General features: G+C 36.2%; 2 protein-coding genes across 3 annotated transcripts in view; one reads left to right on the top strand and one right to left on the bottom strand.

Moving 5' to 3' along the window:
- The first annotated feature begins 821 nt into the window (after positions 1 to 821).
- LOC127432420 (2-oxoglutarate and iron-dependent oxygenase domain-containing protein 2-like) lies at positions 822 to 4,170 on the top strand. Its single transcript, XM_051683479.1, has 5 exons — positions 822 to 918; positions 1,012 to 1,111; positions 1,223 to 1,347; positions 1,493 to 1,750; positions 3,882 to 4,170. The coding sequence occupies exons 2-5, from the start codon at positions 1,042 to 1,044 to the stop codon at positions 4,149 to 4,151; spliced, it is 723 nt and encodes a 240-aa protein (XP_051539439.1). The 5' UTR covers positions 822 to 918; positions 1,012 to 1,041; the 3' UTR covers positions 4,152 to 4,170.
- A 1,304-nt stretch (positions 4,171 to 5,474) lies between these two features.
- LOC127432364 (electrogenic sodium bicarbonate cotransporter 4-like) overlaps positions 5,475 to 21,391 on the bottom strand; it is a 34,032-nt gene continuing 18,115 nt past the window's right edge. The window contains exons 11-26 of one of the 2 annotated variants that reach the window (XM_051683355.1): positions 21,092 to 21,246; positions 20,674 to 20,802; positions 20,138 to 20,312; positions 18,416 to 18,549; positions 17,933 to 18,204; positions 17,255 to 17,316; positions 16,053 to 16,244; positions 15,277 to 15,390; positions 14,987 to 15,148; positions 14,469 to 14,647; positions 12,126 to 12,198; positions 10,905 to 10,973; positions 9,737 to 9,910; positions 8,603 to 8,791; positions 7,965 to 8,020; positions 5,475 to 5,708 (exon numbers count right to left, since the gene is read on the bottom strand). In XM_051683355.1, the coding sequence (XP_051539315.1) occupies positions 5,501 to 5,708; positions 7,965 to 8,020; positions 8,603 to 8,791; positions 9,737 to 9,910; positions 10,905 to 10,973; positions 12,126 to 12,198; positions 14,469 to 14,647; positions 14,987 to 15,148; positions 15,277 to 15,390; positions 16,053 to 16,244; positions 17,255 to 17,316; positions 17,933 to 18,204; positions 18,416 to 18,549; positions 20,138 to 20,312; positions 20,674 to 20,802; positions 21,092 to 21,246 (2,343 nt within the window). In that variant the 3' untranslated portion in view covers positions 5,475 to 5,500. The remainder of the gene's footprint in view (positions 5,709 to 7,964; positions 8,021 to 8,602; positions 8,792 to 9,736; positions 9,911 to 10,904; positions 10,974 to 12,125; positions 12,199 to 14,468; positions 14,648 to 14,986; positions 15,149 to 15,276; positions 15,391 to 16,052; positions 16,245 to 17,254; positions 17,317 to 17,932; positions 18,205 to 18,415; positions 18,550 to 20,137; positions 20,313 to 20,673; positions 20,803 to 21,091; positions 21,247 to 21,391) is intronic. The other variant, XM_051683347.1, reaches the window with a different exon arrangement.

Genomic DNA, 21,391 nt, shown 5'->3' with positions numbered 1-21,391 from the left:
AAGCTAACGCAACCTACTTGTTTTATCTCTCCGTCTTTATCTATCTCTCATTTTTATGATATGAACTCTCATTATATTTGGCTCGGATATTTATACCATTAAACAGGTAAACAGCTGTGCCATTTTAATAGTGTAAATAGCACGGGTGATATTTTCACATTCGCATTACAGACTTGGTTTCTTACAGACATATTTCTTGTTGGACCAAAACAATTAATCAGGGGCGGGTCCAAAGGGGCGGGGCCCTGAACAGATTGACAGTTCAGAGGGACTCGTCAAAAATTTTCCTTTTTTTTTTTTTTTTGTTTTTTTGTTTTTTTTGCATAAATAAATGTTTAAAAATGTGTAAATATTGCCCAAGACACATGTTTGTTAAATTAAACTCATGATATGACCTCATGTAATTAGACCAGCTAATGACATTTGTATTTGTCAGGTCTGGGTGTCACCATGAAGAGATTTTTCAAATGCAGTTGCTTTTTTTACAGATAATATTTGTCTTGAAGAATACAAACTTAATGTTTGATTCGTCTCAGAGAGCCAGTTCAGGAAGGACTATGAAAATGTAAGTGATCTGCAGCACCATTGTGCTGATGTCTCAATGTTAAGTACCATTTCTGTCTAAACAGCATGGCAATTGCTTAGCAAGATCCTTAGATCCCTTGGTTGTGTGTCTGGGTCTCAGCTTAACGACGTGCTTGGAAATATAAGTGAGCTCTTAAGAGAAGAAAAATCACTCTTGCACCATAAGATGGAGGATACCATCAAATTTACAACCTCTTACTGCACCATGCCGATGAGTTGTCACCCATAGATTAAAGCAGAAATCGAGAGAAACATAAATTGAAATGAGCAGAGAGAGCAGCTATCATCCCAGAGATTTATAAACCTCTACATCAGCATGTTTATCATCTACAGGTAAGTCTAATCATGAGTATAGATAGTCTATGATTCACAATCATTCACTGTGATACTGTAATATATATGCTGAAATGTAATATTACTCTACAGGAACCATTTCTGGCCCCAGAGCTGTTACAGATGGTTAAATATGCTGGTTTGAGTGAAGCAACCATGGAGGGACTGATGAAACTTATCCAGACAGAGGCAGGTAGTCTGGACTTTAGAGATGTTCCAGTTTAAACCAATTAAACATCAGCCCTTTGGAGAAAACTCACATGTCAGTAATGTGGTTATTTGCTGAATGAATGATGTGTTGCAGCACCGAGAGTCTACCGACTTCCAGTGTTCAAAAAGGAATTCTGCAAGGACCTCATAGGGGATCTGGAGCATTTTGAACAGTCTAAGGCACCAAAGGGCAGGCCGAACACCATGAATAATTATGGGGTATAAGTTCTTAGCATATACTGTATATTTAAATGTACTCGTAAAATAATTTATGGAAGCATTAGTTCATTATATGTAAGAATAGTGTTGAACATGTTTAGCATATTCTATAGTGATCATTTCTGATCTCTTTAAATTAATACAGATTCTCCTTAATGAACTGGGCTTTGATGAAAGCTTCATCACCCCACTGAGGGAGCACTACCTTTGTACACTCTCAACTTTGCTCTACAGTGACTGTGGAGGAAGCTGTCTGGACAGTCACAAGGGTTTTGCGGTGAAGTACGCAATGCGGGAAGACTTGGGTCTTAGCTATCATTATGACAACGCTGAAGTGACTCTCAATGTATCAATGGGGAAAGAGTTCACAGAGGGGAACCTTTTCTTTGGAGACATGAGACAGGTGCTTCGAGTTGTTGAATAGAGTTTGAATTATGTGATCATTATGTTTGTTGTTGATTATTAAGGTAATTTTTGCAAGATTTTCTAAAAACATTATGTTGAAAATGGAAAATCTGTTGAAAGATGGGGAAATTGTTTTGAACAATTTTGCACATAATTGTCCTGTTTTTTTGTCTGTGTGTGCTGCCAGTAATGTTGTTTGGAAATGTTGCTTAAACCTTGTGTTCTGTTCATATCAGAGTAACACTCGTACTGTTCCCTGACAAAAATATTCAGAACAGTCTTCGTGTAACCTGTCTTTTCCAAAATATGCCATCACACATTTGTTGACCTCTACACTAACTGCTTTCATAGTTATTAACACAATTTTAGCATTTTTGGGGGGAATTTATGTATTTATAACTCAATTATCTCAAATTACACCATTACATTTTTATATAAAATAAGCAAATTTTTGTTACCTTTAATTCAGTAAAATGCAAAACTGAATAATTATTAAAAGGCTGCTCTAGACGGGGGTCTGGGTAGCTCAGCAAGTAAAGTCAAATCCAGGGTGTGCTGAGTGACTCCAGCCAGGTCTCCTAAGCAACCAAATTGGACCAGGTTGCTAGGGAGGGTAGAGTCACATGGGGTAACCTCCTCATGGTGGCTATAATGTGGTTCTCGCTCTAAGTGTGGTGTGTGGTGAGTTGTGTGCTCAGCAAGCCACGTGATAAGATGCGCAGATTGACGGTCTCAGATGCAGGGGCAGCTGAGATTCATCCTCCGCCACCCAGATTGAGGCGAGTCACTACCCCACCACGAGAATTTAGAGCGCATTGGGAATTGGGCATTCCAAATTGGGGATAAAAAGGGGAGAGAGAAAAAAAAGGCTGCTATAGACCTTATTCACACTAGTGGCATCTTTGATTTTTAATGGGAATGACAACGAGGCTGTGAGGGATAGATGTACAGTCTCTTCAATGGGCTATACTGCAGTTTAAAGTGTTTTTGGATCGTTCTGCGGACAAAACATTGATAAAATACCTGTCCAAGGACATTCAGTGTACAAAGAACTCCAGACAACATGAGTTGTGGAAAATCAGATGTGATCAAGGAGCTTTTTACTGCTTTATACCGTTCGTGCCATTGAAGAGATGGTAAGTCTATCCCTCACAGACTCGTTGTCATTCCCATTCAAAATCAAAGATGGCGCTAGCATGAATAAGGTCTGTGTCAAACATTAGGAGTGCTGCCATCTATTGGAAGAAACATGACAAAAATAGACAATTTCAGAGCAGTGTCAAGTATAGCCTATAGGTGGCCACAGTGTTCCCCTTATTGTTGAATGGTGTCTGTAACCCAATACTGTAACTTCCTTTCTAGATATTATCACAAGTTATACATTTGGATATATATTAAGGCGTTCTAAAAGACATTTATTTGTCAAAGTGTTGCCTTTTTTAAACCACTTGCTCTAAATATTCAGTTTTTGCAATAACATTTAGAGCTCAACGTACAGTCAAACATGACCATGGTGTTGCAAAAAGACTTGGAACAAGTATTTTGTTATCTACCATTTATTTTTTTTAAATCATGGAATAAACTCAAAGCTGTAGGTAAAATAGTTTTGCATGGGACTGTAAGTGTGACCTGACCAAAAAAATGGTCAGGTAACAATATGAGTGTGATATTTATTTATTTTATTTTTTTGTAAAACCACTTAACTCAATGGAATCTTTTGTGTATTTAGTTGGTGAAAAGAGGAAAAGTCACTAAGACCCAGACCACTCCGATAAAGGATAACATTTCTATATATAAAAAAGGGATCAAATCTGACAAGGGTTAAATGGTACCTTGTGTATCATAAAACTGTTGAATACATATAATCAGTTATGAAATAAAGTATTTCGCTTTTTTTTTTCTTTTTTTTTTTTAACACTGAGCTCTCCTAAAAGCACAAATAACAAGAGAACTCCAAGCAGAGATTTTATTTCATGGGTATACAACACTTTAGTTCACTTTACAAAGACAGTTTTTGTGAAACAGTGCATAGATGGCCAGCACAAGCATGCAGGCTAGCATTGCATGTTAAATGTGTATTTACAGTGTCCTGCTAGTGCCCTCAGTGTGTCTGTTTGTGATTGTCATAGGTGCCTCTAAGTGAGACAGAGTGCATGGAGGTGGAGCATCTTGTAACTGAGGGTCTGCTTCACAGGGGCCAGCACATGCACGGAGCTTTACATATCTTCTCAGGGACACGGTGGAACCTGATTATATGGATGCGAGCTTCATGTGAGAGGAACAAACTCTGTCCCTTGTGTTGCAAAAGACCAACACTAGTGGAGAGTGATGGATACAGTGATGGCTTCACCATGGATCCTGACAACTCTACCAGGAAAGTGTTGTGTTCATTAACATGATGTTATTCCGTGCATACTGTATCATGGGTGTTGTTCTGAAGATGTATTTATTTTTTGTTCAGTGAGTTGACCATCAGAATTAAATATGCTTTTAGTCCAATGTGCCTTTTTTTTATTTATTTTTTTATTTATTTTTTTAAAATCAGTGTAGCATTATGTTCTTGAGTAATCTGGGGTAACTGTATGTTCTTAAATGTAAATGACCAGATTTTTAAATATTCTTATTGTAAATATAGTGTTTAAACTGGCTATTTATTTGGGAAATCACTGTTTTTGTATCTTCTGATGAATGATTAATATATACAAGGAATTTAAGATAACATACAACATCAGTTCAATTTTACATAACATTTCAACCTAAGGTATATGTACAATAACATATCAGTTTCAATAAATAACTATTTCCAATCTGTCACCACATTTCCTTAACCAGAATTCAAGTTGTCAGGACACAGAATTATTGCATATCAAAACTGTTCTCTCTTATCCCAGAGCTTAAATCTCATATCAACCTACATCCATCACACTACACATTTGTATATATTCCTGCATAGCATACATAAATACAGACAATAACATCCCACTTATATTGTATAGGATTCAGATAGGCATTCTTAAACTTTCAATTAAAGAAAGTTAAAGTCCCAAAACTTTAATTTTTTATTTCAAAGCTCATTTTTTGGTTGTTTCATTCCCCCAACTTTGATTTTTGGGAGTCATATGCAGGGAAAGGAAGGGAAAGGAAGGAAAAGCATGACTGTTTGGAAAAAGGCAACACTACTTCACAGGTATAAGCAGTTACAGGAGAAAACAAAATCATAATCATTTTCACAATAATATTGGAACATTATATAAAGGTAAAAAGTTAATATAAACTTTGACCAGTTTTCTAAAATTAAAAGTGCAAAAGGTTCAGTTTACAGCATATGTATAACTTGATAATTGTTGAATATATTTTCATTTGTAGTGTGCAAATAAATATTCTACACTTTCATATATTTTTTCTATTATCTGTGGCATTATACAGATTTCAATTAGTATTATTTACATTTTCATTCAGCGGTTTTCCATGTTTCAACTAATTTGGCTTTTAAAATAAGAAACAAATACCATATTTAATGCATGCATGACTTTGGTTCAATCTTTGCCCTTTAAAAAACAATTCAGTGTCTGACTTTTACAGTGTCTGATGCCTACCCATTTAAAGTGTTGCCTGATACACTCTGTATCGTAAGTTGAACATGAACATGTGTATTAGCAACACAGGAGCTTCAGTCAAGCGGAGACGGGGTGCTGTGTAACATTCCACACTTCACATTGTTCACCGTTCTATAACTTAAGAACTTTCATTAGAGTGTAGTTTCGCTGCTCATGTCCCTGTGCTCCCTGTGTTCCCTGTGTTCTCTGTGTTCTCTGTGTCTGCTTCTAGGGTTAATATCAGTGTTGTCGTAGTCTGACTCCATCTCAATCTTCACCTGGGGCATGGGGCAGGACATCCCTCTGGGCATTGGCATCACCGGGGAGGACGGACAGGAGATCTTCAGGTGCAGAGTGATGCTGTGGAACAGCAACCTCCAGTTACAAAAGTGAGGAGGAGTAACGGGGCGAGAGTAGGGGGCTGTAAAAGGGTAGAGGATGCAAGGAGCAGATGAAGGAGTGGCGTATTTTAAGGAAACACTGTGTCAAATGATGTTATAGAAGGTGTGACTGCACAAGGGGAAATGTTTAGGATCAGGACAACCGCATTGGGAAGGAAAAAGGATCAACATGCAACATCCTAGGTGTTATAGCGGCTATATTTCTTTCATGTGTTTAGGAGATATTAACTGTTAACTTAAGTGTTTGAAAGTGATAAATACTTGGGTATCTAACACTGTATCATCCAAACCATGCCCCCTGAACAGCAATGCAGACATGAAACCCAGCAGATTTTACATCCTGTTTACAACAATATGATAAAGAGGCTCATATTTGGGCAAGGAGAGTGGTTGTGGATATAGTGTGAGAGAGACTAGGCAGGAAACCCTTCATAAACAATGGTAGAAATGGCCAGTGTTGGGGAGTAACGGAATACATGTAACAGGATTACATATTTAAAATACAAAATATAAGTAACTGTATTCTACTACAGTAACAATTTAAATAATTGGTAATTAGAATACAGTTACATTCAAAAAGTATTCTGATTACTGAAGAGATTACTTTGCATTTTATTGTCATTTGTTTCATTTAATATTTAGTCCTTTCAGATGGAAAACATTTATACGTATAATTGATGCAATCCAAAGTGCATTTGAACAGCACTGAAACACTTTATGATGTTACATTCATACGAGCAGACAGATACGAGCAGACAAAGTAAGTTTAAAGTAAGTTTGGAGCACAAGAAATAGAAATAAATCTTGTGTAAATTGTCAGCTTTACGCTAAGCTAAAATGCTATTTCTAGCCATTTTACATGCACATGTTACCAGGCACGATCATATTTTTTATCAAGAAAGTTCACATTGGATCATAATTTCTTTTTTTCTAGTAAGACCTTTGATATTAGGGCAAAAGTAATATTCTTGATAATAATTGTTGTATTGTTTTCCTGTAAAAATATCTAAAAATCCATAAAACAAGATCTAATTTGATTTATCTTGTTTTAGAAACAACACTGCATAAGATATTTAGGTTTTTCAGAGAATGTATTTTTAACATGTGTATTTTGTCTTACTGTACTGGCAGAGTTTTTATAGTCAAAACAAGTAAAAAAATCTACCAGTGCTGAAGATGTAATCCAAAGTATTTAGAATACGTTTCTGACCTTGAGTAATCTAACGGAATACATTACAAATTACATTTTACAGCATGTATTCTGTAATCTGAGGTGGAATACATTTCAAAAGTAACCCTCACAACCCTGGAAATGGCTACATCAAATTCTAACTCAGATATAAGTAAAGAGTTACTCAGTATAAGCACTCTTATTGGAAACACAATCACACAGGAGAAAGAAACAACCAAAAATCTTCGAAATTACTAATGTATTTTCATTCTACAGAAGCACAAATCAATAATTGAAAACTTAAAAAAAAATAAATGGACTAAATATATATTTTTACAAAAAACAAATTTTGAAAAGCTTAAAAAAAGTAACCCAAGTGGGGAACATTATATGTATATATTCAAATAAATTCTCACTGGCATCTTTCAGTATTTCAGCAAAAATAAAGTAAACAGCCCCCGCATCTTATTAAATATTATGCATCTTCAGTTTTAGGATTATAATTTATGTGTGTGGTTTCTTTGAGTGTGAAAATGTAACAAAGAAAAAAAAAAAAACATTAACATAGCACAATAAATGATACAATTTCTTAAAATGGCATGCAGAGTAAAATACTGGTGGTTGCATGAAAAAAAAAAAACAATCTGCATTGCTTCAAAGCGCATGGCAAGGGCAATGAGGATAATTCTATAGAAGGTAAATACTCAAACAATATATACCAATATATAAAAAGGCTCGCATTTGTGAGTGTATTTTATTTCTGAACTGCTTTACATGCGCAACTTAACCATGGCATCTACTTCTATGAAAGTATTGGTGCAGTCTTAAGTAGAGTATTGTTAAATGTAGAGTGATGCATTAGACATGTATCTCAGAGGAAATACTCTCACATTTTTGTAATCTATAATAATCACATGATAACAGCATGTGTATCAATATCAGTTGTAGTAACTGCCTGGTTGGCATCGTGCTGCCCACTCTGAGTTAGAGTCTGACGCCTGTAAGAGGTCGCAGTAGGGAACGTGTAGTTTGAGCACACAGTACCTGCGATCCAAGTCTGAATCATTGGGGGAGCAGTTTGAATAGGGATGGTACTTGTCCTGTGGGCCACAGAAAAGATTATGATTAGTTTATGTACCAGTCACGTTTTGAACCTTTTATTACTTTACCAAAAGTTTAAATTCTTCCATCATTTACTCACCCTCATGTTGTATTCTTCCATGGCACAAAAAAAAAAAAAAATAGATGTAAAACTGACTGTTAGCCCCAGTTACCTTTCACTTTCATTGTATGCAAAAAAAAAAATAAAAAAAAATAAAAATAAAGATGCAATGAAAGTGAATGGTGACTGAGCCTGTCATTCTGCCAGAAAGCTCCTTTTGTGTTCCACGGAAGGAATAAAGTCACATGGGCTTAGAACAACATATTGTGGAGTAAATCTTGACAGAATTTTCAAGTTTTTCTTGAAGGTCTTTTTCATTACACTCATGAGGCTTTTTCACCACCAGAAGGTGGCACCAGTGAAACACAATGCAATAGTATTGTAATTACTTTTACCCTGTTTTGAGATCCTGAAGACTAGAGATTACTTTTCTCAAGCCTATCTTTTAAGAATAACAAATAAATGTTATGTGTGGGTATCCTTTAATGTGTTTACTTCAGATGTTCAAAAAACCACTTACGTCATCTTCACTGTCATCTCCTCCTTTGCCTCCTTTCTTTTTGTCCTTTTTGTCCTTCTTGTTATTCTTCTTCTTTTCATCATCCTTTTTCTTCTTTTCTTTCTCAGGTAGAATATCGTCCAACCATGCCAGGTCGTGTTGAGAGAAGACCATGTCCAACATTTTACGGACCACCATGAGACCAAGAATCTGAGGGATTGAGAGGCAAAGTCTGATTGTTTGTACCCTTAACACTTCCTTAATGTTCATTGTCCTCAGTAACCATGAGGAGTGATGCACATACTAATTGCAGACTGCTGAAAATGCAATTGATGAACAGAGCAATCTATCCACAGTGTGATTTAACACAAAGTAATGAAGTTCAACAATCCCTTACTAAATAGATTACATTTAGAAAGCATTAAAGACACTAATAGCATTTAATTAATCATAAGGTACATGTGCTTAAAGGAACAGTTCACCCAGAAATGAAAATTCTCTCATCATTTACTTACTCTCAGTCCATCCCAGATGTGTGACTTTCTTTCTGCAGCAGAACACAAAGAAAGATTTTTAGAAGAATATCTCTGCTCTGTAGGTCCATACAGTGCAACTGAATGGTGATCAGACCTTTGTAGCTCCAAAGATCATAAAGAAGTAATCCATAAGACTCCAGTGGTTATATCCATATCTTCAGAAGGGATTTAATATGTGTGGGTGAGAAACAGATAAAAATGTAAGTCTTTTTTTTTTTTACTCCAAATCTCCACTTTTGCTTTCACATCTGAAAGTCACATGTGGTGACTGTTAAGTTTCACTTTCACATCTGAGTGGAGAATTTAGAGTAAGGACTCACCCACACCTATTATATTGCTCCTGAAGATATGGATTTAAACACTGGAGTCATATGGATTACTTTTATGCTTCCTTTATGTGGTTTTTGAAGCTACAAAGGTCTGATCACCATCCACTTGCATAGTATAGACCTACAGAGCTGAGATATTTTTCTAAAAATCTTTGTGTTCTGCTGAAGAAAGAAAGTCATACACATCTGGGATGGCATGAGGGTGAGTAAATGATAACAGAATTAAATTTTTTGGGTTAACTATCCCTTTAAAGTATTTTTAAAAGAGGACAATGCAGTAGTTTTCATACCATAACAGGGAAGATTATGGCGAGGAATGTGGATTTGAGGATCCAGAGCACAGCTAAGCACACAGTCTGCACCAGTGTGAACAGGTGGACTCTCCTCAGTGGTACGTGACGCAGGTATGCAAAGTCTGGCTGGTGCTTTGCTGGCATCATGATCAGTTTAATCCTGTCCCAGAACTATTGAAGATGAAATGTCTGATCAGAAACTCATTTTTAACATGATACAACAGTTAGGTCTGGTGCTCTAATCTGATTGGACAAGCAGTGTTTTCATGTGCTGATATTTTGTAGTACAGTACTGGGACGCTATACTGTTAACATCACACTGCTTGTCTGTGTTTGTGGCATTCCAGACAGGCTGGAATGGTTGATCCTGCTTTGGCTTCATTTTTCTAACTATTTTAATTAGTGGAGCAAAAACTGGCCATACTGTGTCTAAAATGCAAGTTAATCAATCTTGTTTATAGAACTGTTGTATAAAAGCAATATCACACTTGCAACTCTTGCTCGAGTGATAATGCTTAATTATAAGCTTTTTCTGCCCTCCTTTTTATGCAATTGTTTATACCTGGTTGATATAAAATAATTACTAATCTGTGTGCCAAAGCTGGCTGAACAGAAATGACCATACTGCTTTTTGTAGATATATCTAAGCATTTAGCTTCAAAGCAACTTGGACATCAATATATTTGTATTCATACTGTAGATTCTAAAGGTCCCATCCTGAGTCCCATCACTTTGTTTTTGTCCTTTCGTTGTTCTCTAGCTGACATTAAACTAGACTACTAGAGCACAGCAAAGCAGCACCTGGCCACTGCCAAGCAACACAAGAGGCTGGATTCTCTGTGCATGCTGACAGCCTCATCAAAATGCAGCTCAAAACTGCTTCAGTAAACCCAGCCAGCATGCAAATATCTGTTCTCACAATACACATTTTCCCATCCCTCTCTCCTCTACAGTGTGGAGAAATCACTCGTAGAGTGCATGCTAATGACTGTCCCACGCAAAGTGGAAGCTGTGAGTTTGAAAGTTTAACTGTGGTCTGATATTAAAGCTTAAGAATGTTAAAACCCATAAATGTACACTAGGTTTGCTATCAGAGGCTGTTCCAAACAATTCTGTAATGGATGTGGGGGGGGTGGAAGGAAAAAGGCACTTAAATGGCAATTACCTGGATGCCACTGAGAGAGGCAACACCCATGTAAAGGAATACTCCATACAACACCGGCATAGGAATGAACTACAAGCAGAAAACAAGCCATACACTTCAGTCTTTACTACAAGCAACAGCACTTACACTTAAAGGGGTCATGAAATGGAAAATCAAATTGTCCTTGATATTTAGACATATAAGAGGTAACTGTACTATACATGTTAAAACTAAACTAACTGTATATATATGTACTGTAAATTTTAGAACTCAAAACTTCCTCCCCAGTTTAAAAAAAGCATTTATAAGTGAAACATAATTAAAGTGTCGATGTAGCCCTTGATTTGGACAAAATAGTGCACTTACAGGGGCAAGTACCTTTTAAACAACGCAGATGCCCCTTTTAATCTTTTTTAATGCATTGTTGGTATTCAGGTTTTCTAACAATGTTAACATTGGCTGGTAACAGGTAGATGATGACGTGAAGAACCCAGGTGCAGTTTATTTACATGAAGCGTGAAAAACAAAAACGTGACTACAAAACATGGAATGGACTAGACTAGACTAGACTAGACTGGACTGGACTGGACTGGACTGGACCATAGAACCAACATTACACAAACAATACTCGACCATGGACAATGGTAAACATGAGGGTTAAATACTTGGACTAAGGAGAACACATGACAATGAAAACCAATGAACACTTAGAACTCTAAACAAGATAACAAGACTGCTAACAACCTAATGAAACAATGAACCAATGAGGGCAAGACACAAGAACATGGGAAACACATGACAAGATCACATGACAAGGAAATAGGCACTAACATGGCATAGAACTAATTTAAAGTAAAAGACATGAACAAAAACACATACAATCCTGACACAATGTTTGACCTTTAAAAATACACTATAACGACATTTAAAATCATATGAAAAAAAACCAAAAAATGTTGAATGTCATGGCTGTAATTGTGATCGCAACCATCTGAAGATGATTTTCAGGCTACTTTGCTATAACCACCTGTGAATAATTAATTGTATTTAAAAAAAATACTGTAAATACCATTTATAATGGGCATAAGATTTCTTTGCTCTTTACTCTTTTAAAACAGACACATCTAAAGCTGGGTGGATCATACATATATCTCATATTAGAACATTATTATAATAATAATTGCTAATCTGGCCTGAATGATAAGTCAGTATTAATTATCTCTGTCATTTCAACAAGCTCACCTGCAGAATGGGGGCCAGGAAGATAGAGACGCCTGTCAGTACAAAGACCAGGATACCTGTCAGTCTCTGTTCTCTGTAATTGGAAGAGACACAGTGATCATGATGGAATGGTAACAGAGATAAAAAAAAAGGTCAAAATTTTCTCCCAGGCTGAAATGATTTGCTGGTTTTAGAGGGGTTTTGCGCTGGTCAAGCTCGGAAATAAGTGGGCTGACCAGCTAAATCAGCTGAGCACCAAATTGGCCAGGTTGGAAAACCAGCTAGACCACCTTAAACCAGCTTGGCCAGGCTTGGAGAACATGGGCCCTATTTTAATAGCGCTAGCAGCAAGTGCAGCGGTATGCTTTAAGTCATAAGTGCAAAGTCAATGGGCATGGCCATGAAGTTTTGTTACTTTCGTGCAAGCATGTGATAAGTCTAGGCGCAAATGGGTTTGGTGAAATTTTTCATGCAGTGTGCTAATGGGCTGGGTCAAGTGCAATTAAATTCGGAGGTTCTTCTCCGGTTATTGCACTATGTGCGTCCTACTATATGGTCCACTCCCTGTCAAGCACCAGCGCAGCGATATAAACAAAGATGCATAAGAAGTTGGTAGTGTAAATGGACTGTATGCAATGAATTAGAAGAATATAAATATTTCTATGACAGTGACATGCTCTTTTTATATGCATAAAAAAAATAAATAAAATTATTGTCAGGATTTGGATGTACGTTCCATTAAATTATATAGAATGTAAGTATTATTCATAATTTTCATATACTGACACACAAATCATGACTAGTATTAACAGTGATTATACCAGCACACACTTCACCTCTACCGGTTGATTTTAACAAATTAAATTCATTTATTGAACCACAAAAAAATTAAATAGAAAATATTTCTAAGTTCAAATTACACTTTAAACGAAACAAGAATATAATACAAATAACGACGTAGTCAAAAAAATCAAATCCAAAACAAAAACGTTTTACCCTCTCCAACTTCTTTCACCGGCTCCTTTTGCAGTAACTTAAAAATCACTCTATGACAACAGATGGAAATATACAAATACAAATTAGATAAGAAATACAATTGTAAATAATAATAATAATAATAATAATAATAATTGAAAAACAAACCATGATCTATAGATCAAATTTCATAAATCTTTGTTTCATAAATGCCTACGACAGTGATTTTCAGGGACATAATTTGATGTTCCATAATATTTTTTAAGTTTGGACATGAGCTTTATTAATACCTGCTGGTAGATCTCTAAACTGCAACTGTAGGAACTAAACTGAGACTTTGCGCTGAAAACAGACCTGCTTTTGAAATGTCTTAGCGCAATGACCTATTTCTCAGGAAAATAGCAAACTGCGCTTTGGGCTACTTAATTTACATACAATACACCCACGATTTGCACACATACACCCACAGATAGCGCAAACACTCCCCACCCACGGCCATTTGCACTTTGCGCTGGCATGAAAATCGCATTTAGAATTAGCGCTCTCACGAAAATGTGATAAGATGTAGTGCATGGTTGTTGTGCTTAGATCTGCACTTTGCACACTCATGAAAATAAAGCCCCATGTAGACCATCTTAACACCAGCTTGGTCAGGTGGGGGCACTAGAGAGACTACCTTTAATCAGCTTAAACCAGCAAACCAGCTTTAAAAAAAAAAAAAAAAAAAATTATAGCTTGATTGGTAATGATGTCCAGTAAAAATATTCTGCTTACAAGTTAGATTTATCTTGACTTCACTTTGTTTTCAATCATCACATCTCATATTTCATCTTTTGCTAACTTTTGAAAAAAAAAAAAAAAAAAAAAAATACTAGGGGCAAAACTGTTTAGTGTGGTGGAAATTACATTTTTAATAATTTTCACATAACAAATACTGAAATGATTTATGTTTATTTCACTCTTTGTTGATATTATCATAGTTTTAAACATGTAATAATTAGTATTTTATAATGGATTTTCATAGTTTAATACTGAATGTTTCGGTCCGGGATAAGGCTAAAACAATAAAATCTACATATATGGTAAGAGTCATTTGAGTACCAAAACATAAATTATGACATGATGACATGGTAAAAAGTTTTCTTCTGCATGTCTTAATCTGTATGTTTTAATAAAAATTAACCCCTGGGACAAGAAAGTGGCCAAAGTTGAAGACACACCCCATAATATAAAATTCTAAAATATCTGTTACTCATAAGTGAGCATATTTAGTGCTGTAGCCATTTTTTACGTAATACATAAACATATCATATGTAACTGATAGTTCATACATTAGAGAAATCTATAGAAATGGCTGCTAAATATTAAAGTTGTCTTTTTCTGTCTCACCTCACTCCCAGGAACTGTGGTTGCTCCCCTGGAGCACTAGACTCACTCTCCATCTTCAGTGAGTCGATGTGGGCGATGGAAATGACAGTGGCAGCCACATACCATGGCAGACCCATAAAAGAACAGACTGCCATTAGAATGCCCACCCACAATAGGTCCAGGTGATACCCACAACCTTTCTGTAACAGACAGCAAGAAAATATGAAGTAAGTGGAAATGAGTAGAATAGAGGTAGTGTGATGTAATGGTTAAAGATCTTGGTAGGTAACCATAAGTTTATATGTTCAAGTCCCACATTGCACAACCAATTAACTATTGTCACCATGACCTTGAGCAAAGCACTTAACATTACCCTGTAGTAAGTGTTTTGTAGGTCAGTTTGGATAAAAGCATCAGACACTACTAATTAGAAATATTATTATTATAATTGTTTTTTTGTTTTTTTTGCTAATGAAAGAAAATAACAAATTTATTCAAACACAGGAAGTAAGTCTATATTCCATACATTGCACTATTACCTTTAACTTGTTTTCTTTGCGGTTGACGATGACGGCACTGATCTGCTGATCCATGAAGATGAGAATGGTGACGAGGAGAGCAGGCACAGAGCTTGCCAGGTAAACCCACCATGGATTCTTTCCAAATGGCATCACAAACCAACCCCGGTCCGGGCGTGTGGGCTACATGAATTGAAAAGAAAATCACCAATACACAATTGAGAAAATGTAAAGACAGACATTTAAAGGAAAGTCACAAACAATCAAGATCAGGATTATTCACTTGTGAGTTGAACTTAATTTACTCTTACCTTGAACTCTGTGGGCACTATGAGTTTGGGTGTTTTCAAACCTATAAGCATATCCAACCCCACAAACGTCATGATGGACATGAAGATAGAGAAGTCACTGATCAACTTTCTCAGCTGGATAGAAAAAAAATATATAAAAAGAAATATTAATAAATGCAACTGCAGCAAATGAACACATTGTTGTTCAAGGGCTATGTAAAATAAAGTGAACCCAAAAATAATTTAGCCATGAATATCATTGCATTAGATGACAAAATATCAAAGCAAGTGATGCTAGAGCTTTTCTCAGAACTAACTTCACTTTTCTGAGCCATTTTTGCAATAAAGTGATTTTTACACTATCATAACTAACATAACTATTGTTTTATCATTTCAAACCTAAACAGTTATTTTTGTTCAATGTTTTGCTTAAATTTTATTTATTTTTTTCTTGAAAATAAATGATACTTGCTTTGATATTTCGTTATCTAATGCACCATTTTAAGTGTGGCTTAATAGTCCACATACTTTTTGGAGCCACTATTTATCCCTTTTATATGATCTAACACAATGAAAGATACTACTTACGTCCATGCCACTCAACATAGGACAAATAAATCCTATAGTTGATTGTTAGGATCATTCAGAATAAAAAACAGAGAGCCAACATTTATCTTAAGCAGAAGACAGTCTCAAGGGTTTTGGCATAAAAATTTAATGATAAAGAAAAAAAAAAAAAAAAACGGGTTTGGAAAGGAGGAAAAACATATATTTCCTCCACTGTCCACTGGTCTTACCTTAGTGGGAAAGTAGCGACTAAACTTGAACTTCTTCAAAGTGACAGTCATAGTGTAGGTCCCAAAGAACAAGATGAAGGACATGAGAGCAAGATCTGGGACAAACTTGCACGATTTTCCCACCAGTGCGCCCCCATACTTCACACATTCCTTCTTACTCAGCTGAGTCCAGTCCAGAGCTGTTACATTTAACTGAGAGATGGGAGGCACACGTAGATAGAGGTACAAATCAGGGATAGGAGGGTGGCATTTAGATAAGGGGACGAATGGAAGGGTTTGATGTGAGGTAGATGAATGGCAAAAAAGTGAAAAAAAAAAAGAGAGAATAAAACAGGACAGGGCCAAAAATGCAATACAATAGACCAAGATTTGTAAGATTTGATCCATTTGTAATAATCTCATTGGATTCACTCATAATAGACATTTTGAGTGTTTTAAGTAGGGCTGTCGATTTAGTTTAGTGTAATTAATTACATAAAAATAACGCATTAAAAAATTAACGCAATTAATCATGCCCCCTGACCCGTACGTAAATTCCTTAATAAAAGCATGTATTTTCCTACCATTAGAGCAATTCAAGCTTTAAGTACAGGCCGTGTTTTTATGAGCCTCACCAGCAGGGGGCTGTAAGCACATCTCAATAAACCTCACAGGCAGCACCCAAAAGAGAGCTGGTCACACAAACCTATCGATCTCCTTGCACAAAACGGACATGTTCTTGTCAGTTGCACAATGGCACAACATAACGTGTCCCGAGGCGCAATTTTCAAAGTTTCAACTACATTTAACTTGATAACGCGTCCTAAAAACGCAGCGTTTATGACACTCTAATACAACACTCTCAAGCGACTGTCTGATGCATCTGTATTAGCATATGTATGTAACTGTGCAACAGTGCTATGATATGGAAATAAAACTGGCTTTTTTTAATACTTAAAAGTATTATATTAATTATAGGCTATATAATATATTTACCATTATTTGAATTGTTATGTATTGATTTTTTTTTATTTGGGGGCTTTTCTTAGTATTGATATACAGTATGTGATTACATTTGAATCGATTGACAGCCTTAGTTAAGTGTAACAGATACAGTGATATAGTGATACAAATGTGAATTCACAAAGGCATTAATCTAATATGAGGTCATGCTACATTTCAGTGACACAGATGTGCATAAGGTGAAGACATTAGGTACTTACACCAAAGTTAGCAGAGGTATTATCTGGCACTGGGACTACAACACCGAAGATCATTGGTGCCACTGAACAAACAAAGTGAGGGAGAGACAGAGAGGACAATGAGCAGAACAAATGGAAATCTGAATTGTATTTTGTTAGAAGGATTTATTCAGGATCAAAGCCAGCTGTGGCAACTGTAATTGACTGCAGGTGTGGCACCACTGAAATTTCCATATGGGTTTGAAAACCATCAAAAGTACCTAAATATGCTTTAATAATGCCTCAGGGCTGCATTTCCTTCACAAATGCAAGCCCATTTGAATAAGCACATATTATAAAACATGCTATTTGTCCAGTGTAAACTCATGCATATTGAGAAATACTTACATCAATCAGCGGCCACGTTGGGGGTTTGCAGCAAAAACAAACATAAAACAAATAAGTTACAATAATCACATGCACTCAGCCAGTTCTCTTCAAACACCTAGAGGAACATTATTTAATCAAGAAATTAGTATTGGAAACATCCATATGGTCAAACATACTGACAGTCCAGTGAAATATTTTGCTTAGCCTCTAAATCACACAATCCTAACACAATAAATCAAGGTGAATTTGCTCTACATCTAATCCACTTCAAAATAAGTCCTCCAAAATCAATTCCATAACTGATGTGCTCTCCGCCGAGAATGGACTTACTCGGGTCTGGCGCCACACACTCGCATTTGTAGGCAGTCACGTAGTCTGGTTTAAAGTCGGTGTTGATGGGATAGTATTTGAAGGCTCCCACCATCTTCTTGATGGCATCGGAGATGAAGATGAAAGAGATGAGGCTCGAGAAGCCTTCCTCCGTGAAGCGGGTCATATATTTTATGATGTAACTGGCATCCGTGGCAACCAGGAGGATGCACTGCACACAAGAGTGCATTCCGATCCACAGCCGAAGCTCCATGTAATCAATTGCATTATTTCTGAGAAAAAAGAACGTTTCAAGAAACAATAAACAAAGAGCTGAACAAATTTGCTTGGCAAGAGAGAAGTCAATTATTTGCATCAGTGAAGAGAGATTATAAATGAGGGTATTTTGTTGGGCTGTAGAAAGTAAGCAATCAAAGCTGTACTTTGTTGTCCTCAACAATGGACTGTAAAATTACGATGGCATGGTGTGGACTGCTATCTCACTTGCTGAATTCATAAAGCAGTTTCTCAAAGATGAGGATGGGGCCTGTTGAGCTGAGAATAATGAGAGGCTGACCACCAAACAAGCAGAATACAGTTCCTGCTAGAGCAGTGCCCAAAAAACTCTCCATCACACCCTGACAAAGAGATAGAGAGAGACAAACAGGGAGAAATACAAGGACAACAAGATGAGGAGAAAAAAAAAAAGATGGTGTTGTTATTGTATTATGAAATAAAACATAGCTTAATTGGAGAAACTAAAAACTAAACTAAAATACATTTCCATGAATCCAAAATTTAAAGTTAATTGTAGTTTTTGATACACTGTGTATATAAAATAAAACCTTCACAACCCGCCTTCTTGAAAATGGCACTAGATAGTAATAACACAAGACAGACCTGAGAACTTTAACAGTGTTAAACATGTTCAAATGATATCAGTTAACATATTAACCTTTTCCAGATATAAAATATTAAAAGGAAAGTTCACCCAAAATAAAAATTCTCACATAATTTACTCACCCTCATGCCATCCCAGATACGTATGACTTTCTTTCTTCGGCAGAACAAACAAAGATTTTTAGAAGAATATCTCAGCTCTGAAGATCCATACAATGCAATTGAATGGTGACCAAAACTTTGAAAAAACACATAAAGGCAGCATAAAAGTCATCCATATGACACCAGTTGTCTAATCCATGTCTTCTGAATCGATCCAATCGATTTTGGATGAAAACAGATCAAAATATAACTGTTTTTTCACATAAATCTACACATCACTGTATACATTTCCTTTGCAGTTTCTCGGCACGATCATGATTTCAAGCTTGATTACACTTCCTAGCACTCTGCACATGCATCTAGCACTAGGAAGAGTTATCAAAATTGAAATCTTGACATTGCTGAGAAACTGCAATGGAAAGATATATAGTGAAAAAGGAGTTATAAATTATTTTGGTCTGTTTTCATCCAAAACCATTTACTGTATATTTCTTCAGAAGACAAGGATTAAACCAATGGAGTCATATGGATTACTTTTATGCTGACTTTATGTGCTTTTTGGAGCTTACAAGTTTCGGTCTAAGATGGTATGAGGGTGAGTAAATGATGATAGGATTTTCATTTTTGGGTGAACTATTCTTTTAAAACTACAATGAAAGACTCTGACTATTAAAAAATAAAAAATAAATAAATAAATAAAAAAAACAAAATTACAAAACACCAAAAGACCTAAAACTAACAATCAGCGAGTGAAAAGTAATGAAAACAAAACAAAACTAAACTGAAATGACAAATTGAAAATAAAATAGAAATAAAAATGAAATTAAACATTTAAAACTATAATAACCCTGGAGAGAAATTAGAAAAGGGTTAAAAGAGAATACTCAAAAAATATTTTAGCATATTTGAAAGATTTACGCATTTCAATTTCATAGCAAAATTCCGTCAACAAATTGTAATTAATAAAACTTAAAATATTTAGGTTTTATTTCATTTTATTAAAGATTACTGAATTCAATCTGATGGAATTTTGTTATTGAATTGAAATGCATAAATCTTTCAAATATGCTAAAATATTTTTTGAGTATTCTTTTTTTTTTTTTTTTATATATATATGTAAGTTAGGTCAGAAGCCTTTTTGTAAACTGCTCCATAAAACATTTAGACATTCAACTTTAAACAAACTGTCATGTTCCGAGTCAAGCAGAAAATTGCAGGGCGTACCTGGTAGTTGTCTGTGGCATCCCCTAGAAGGCCCCCGAAGGTGATTGCATTGGTTATGCAGCCCAGGTAGATGAAGAGCACAGCAGAGATGGACTGAATGTGGAAGCCTTCATAAAAGTCACTGGGGTACCAGGGGAGCTTTCTCTTGATGTCAAGGAAAAGTCCACCACAGAACCTGCCCCATAAACATAGATGCTTCATCCATTATTTTTTACACAGAGAACTGGCAGAAGGCACCTATTTTGTTAATCTATCCTCACACACCCTCTAGCAGAAGTGCCAAAAAGGCCCATTACATTTTCCTTTTATTGACATATTGATCAAGATATGATCCTCGAAGCGCTGATGTACCTTTCAAATATGCATAAAGACAGATAAGAACATCTGCCGCTCCTGAACCTAAACCACTCAAGGCAGGGTTTTTTAAAACATCCAAAGAATTTTAGAGACACTATGAGGTCAAAGTCCACTCAGTACTAAAACTGAAGATCAGAAGGCTTATAGCTGCCACTCAGTCAGTGCATTCGCACACTCACCTCCCAGTATATGACAGCTCTTCGCCAAGCTCATGTGGCACAGGCATCTCCTCATCCTCACTAACATTTCCTCCTCCACCTGCTGTCCCGTTCATCTGACCCAGCTCGTTGAGGGAAAACACAGACTTCCTTCTCCGGGAAACAAAGAGCAATGTTAAGGGAAAGTTCACACAAAAAATTACATTGGTCACCCTCATTTTGTTCCAAACCTGTAAGACTCCCCATTCACTTTCATTGTATGAAAAAAGAGCAGCATCAACATCTTGTGTTCCATGGAGGACAGAAAGTCACACGAATTTGGAACAATATGAGGGTGAGTAAATGACGGCAGAAGTTTTGTTTGTGGGCGTTAAACAATCCCTTTAAAGATGTGAAGCATTTAGGGTTTAAAAAGCCCCTGAAGAAGAGTGAGGTTTACCTTTTGTCAGCTGAGGGAATTTTTTTGGGGGGTTCAATGCGAATTTTGGGGTCCCATTCTCCAGGCGGTAGCACAATCACCTCGTCCAGGAACTCATCAATGCCAGCGATCAGATCCTCCCGGTCCCTGGCTTTATATGCTACATCACTGAAGAGCTGCAGATAAAATAGAGAGAGACCTTTTCTATGAGGAAATCAATGTAACTTGGACCATTTTAAAGGACATTGTAGGACATTTAGTATTGCACTCAATCTACACTGCTACTCTATTTTTACCCCAACGAATTAAGCATTAAAGATA

The sequence above is a fragment of the Myxocyprinus asiaticus genome, chromosome 4 (assembly GCF_019703515.2).
Source record: "Myxocyprinus asiaticus isolate MX2 ecotype Aquarium Trade chromosome 4, UBuf_Myxa_2, whole genome shotgun sequence".
NCBI classification, from domain to species: domain Eukaryota; kingdom Metazoa; phylum Chordata; class Actinopteri; order Cypriniformes; family Catostomidae; genus Myxocyprinus; species Myxocyprinus asiaticus.
The sequence above is the reverse complement of the archived record's forward strand: the minus strand, read 5'-3'. Positions and strand labels throughout refer to the sequence as shown.

What these genes read in the sequence shown, in the direction of transcription:
- LOC127432420 (XM_051683479.1), top strand. Translation starts at nt 1,042, where the DNA reads ATGGTTAAATATGCTGGTTTGAGTGAAGCAACCATGGAGGGACTGATG. An exon ending in ACTTATCCAGACAGAGGCAG is followed by an intron (nt 1,112 to 1,222) that starts GTAGTCTGGACT and finishes GATGTGTTGCAG; the next exon opens with CACCGAGAGTCTACCGACTT. An exon ending in ACACCATGAATAATTATGGG is followed by an intron (nt 1,348 to 1,492) that starts GTATAAGTTCTT and finishes AAATTAATACAG; the next exon opens with ATTCTCCTTAATGAACTGGG.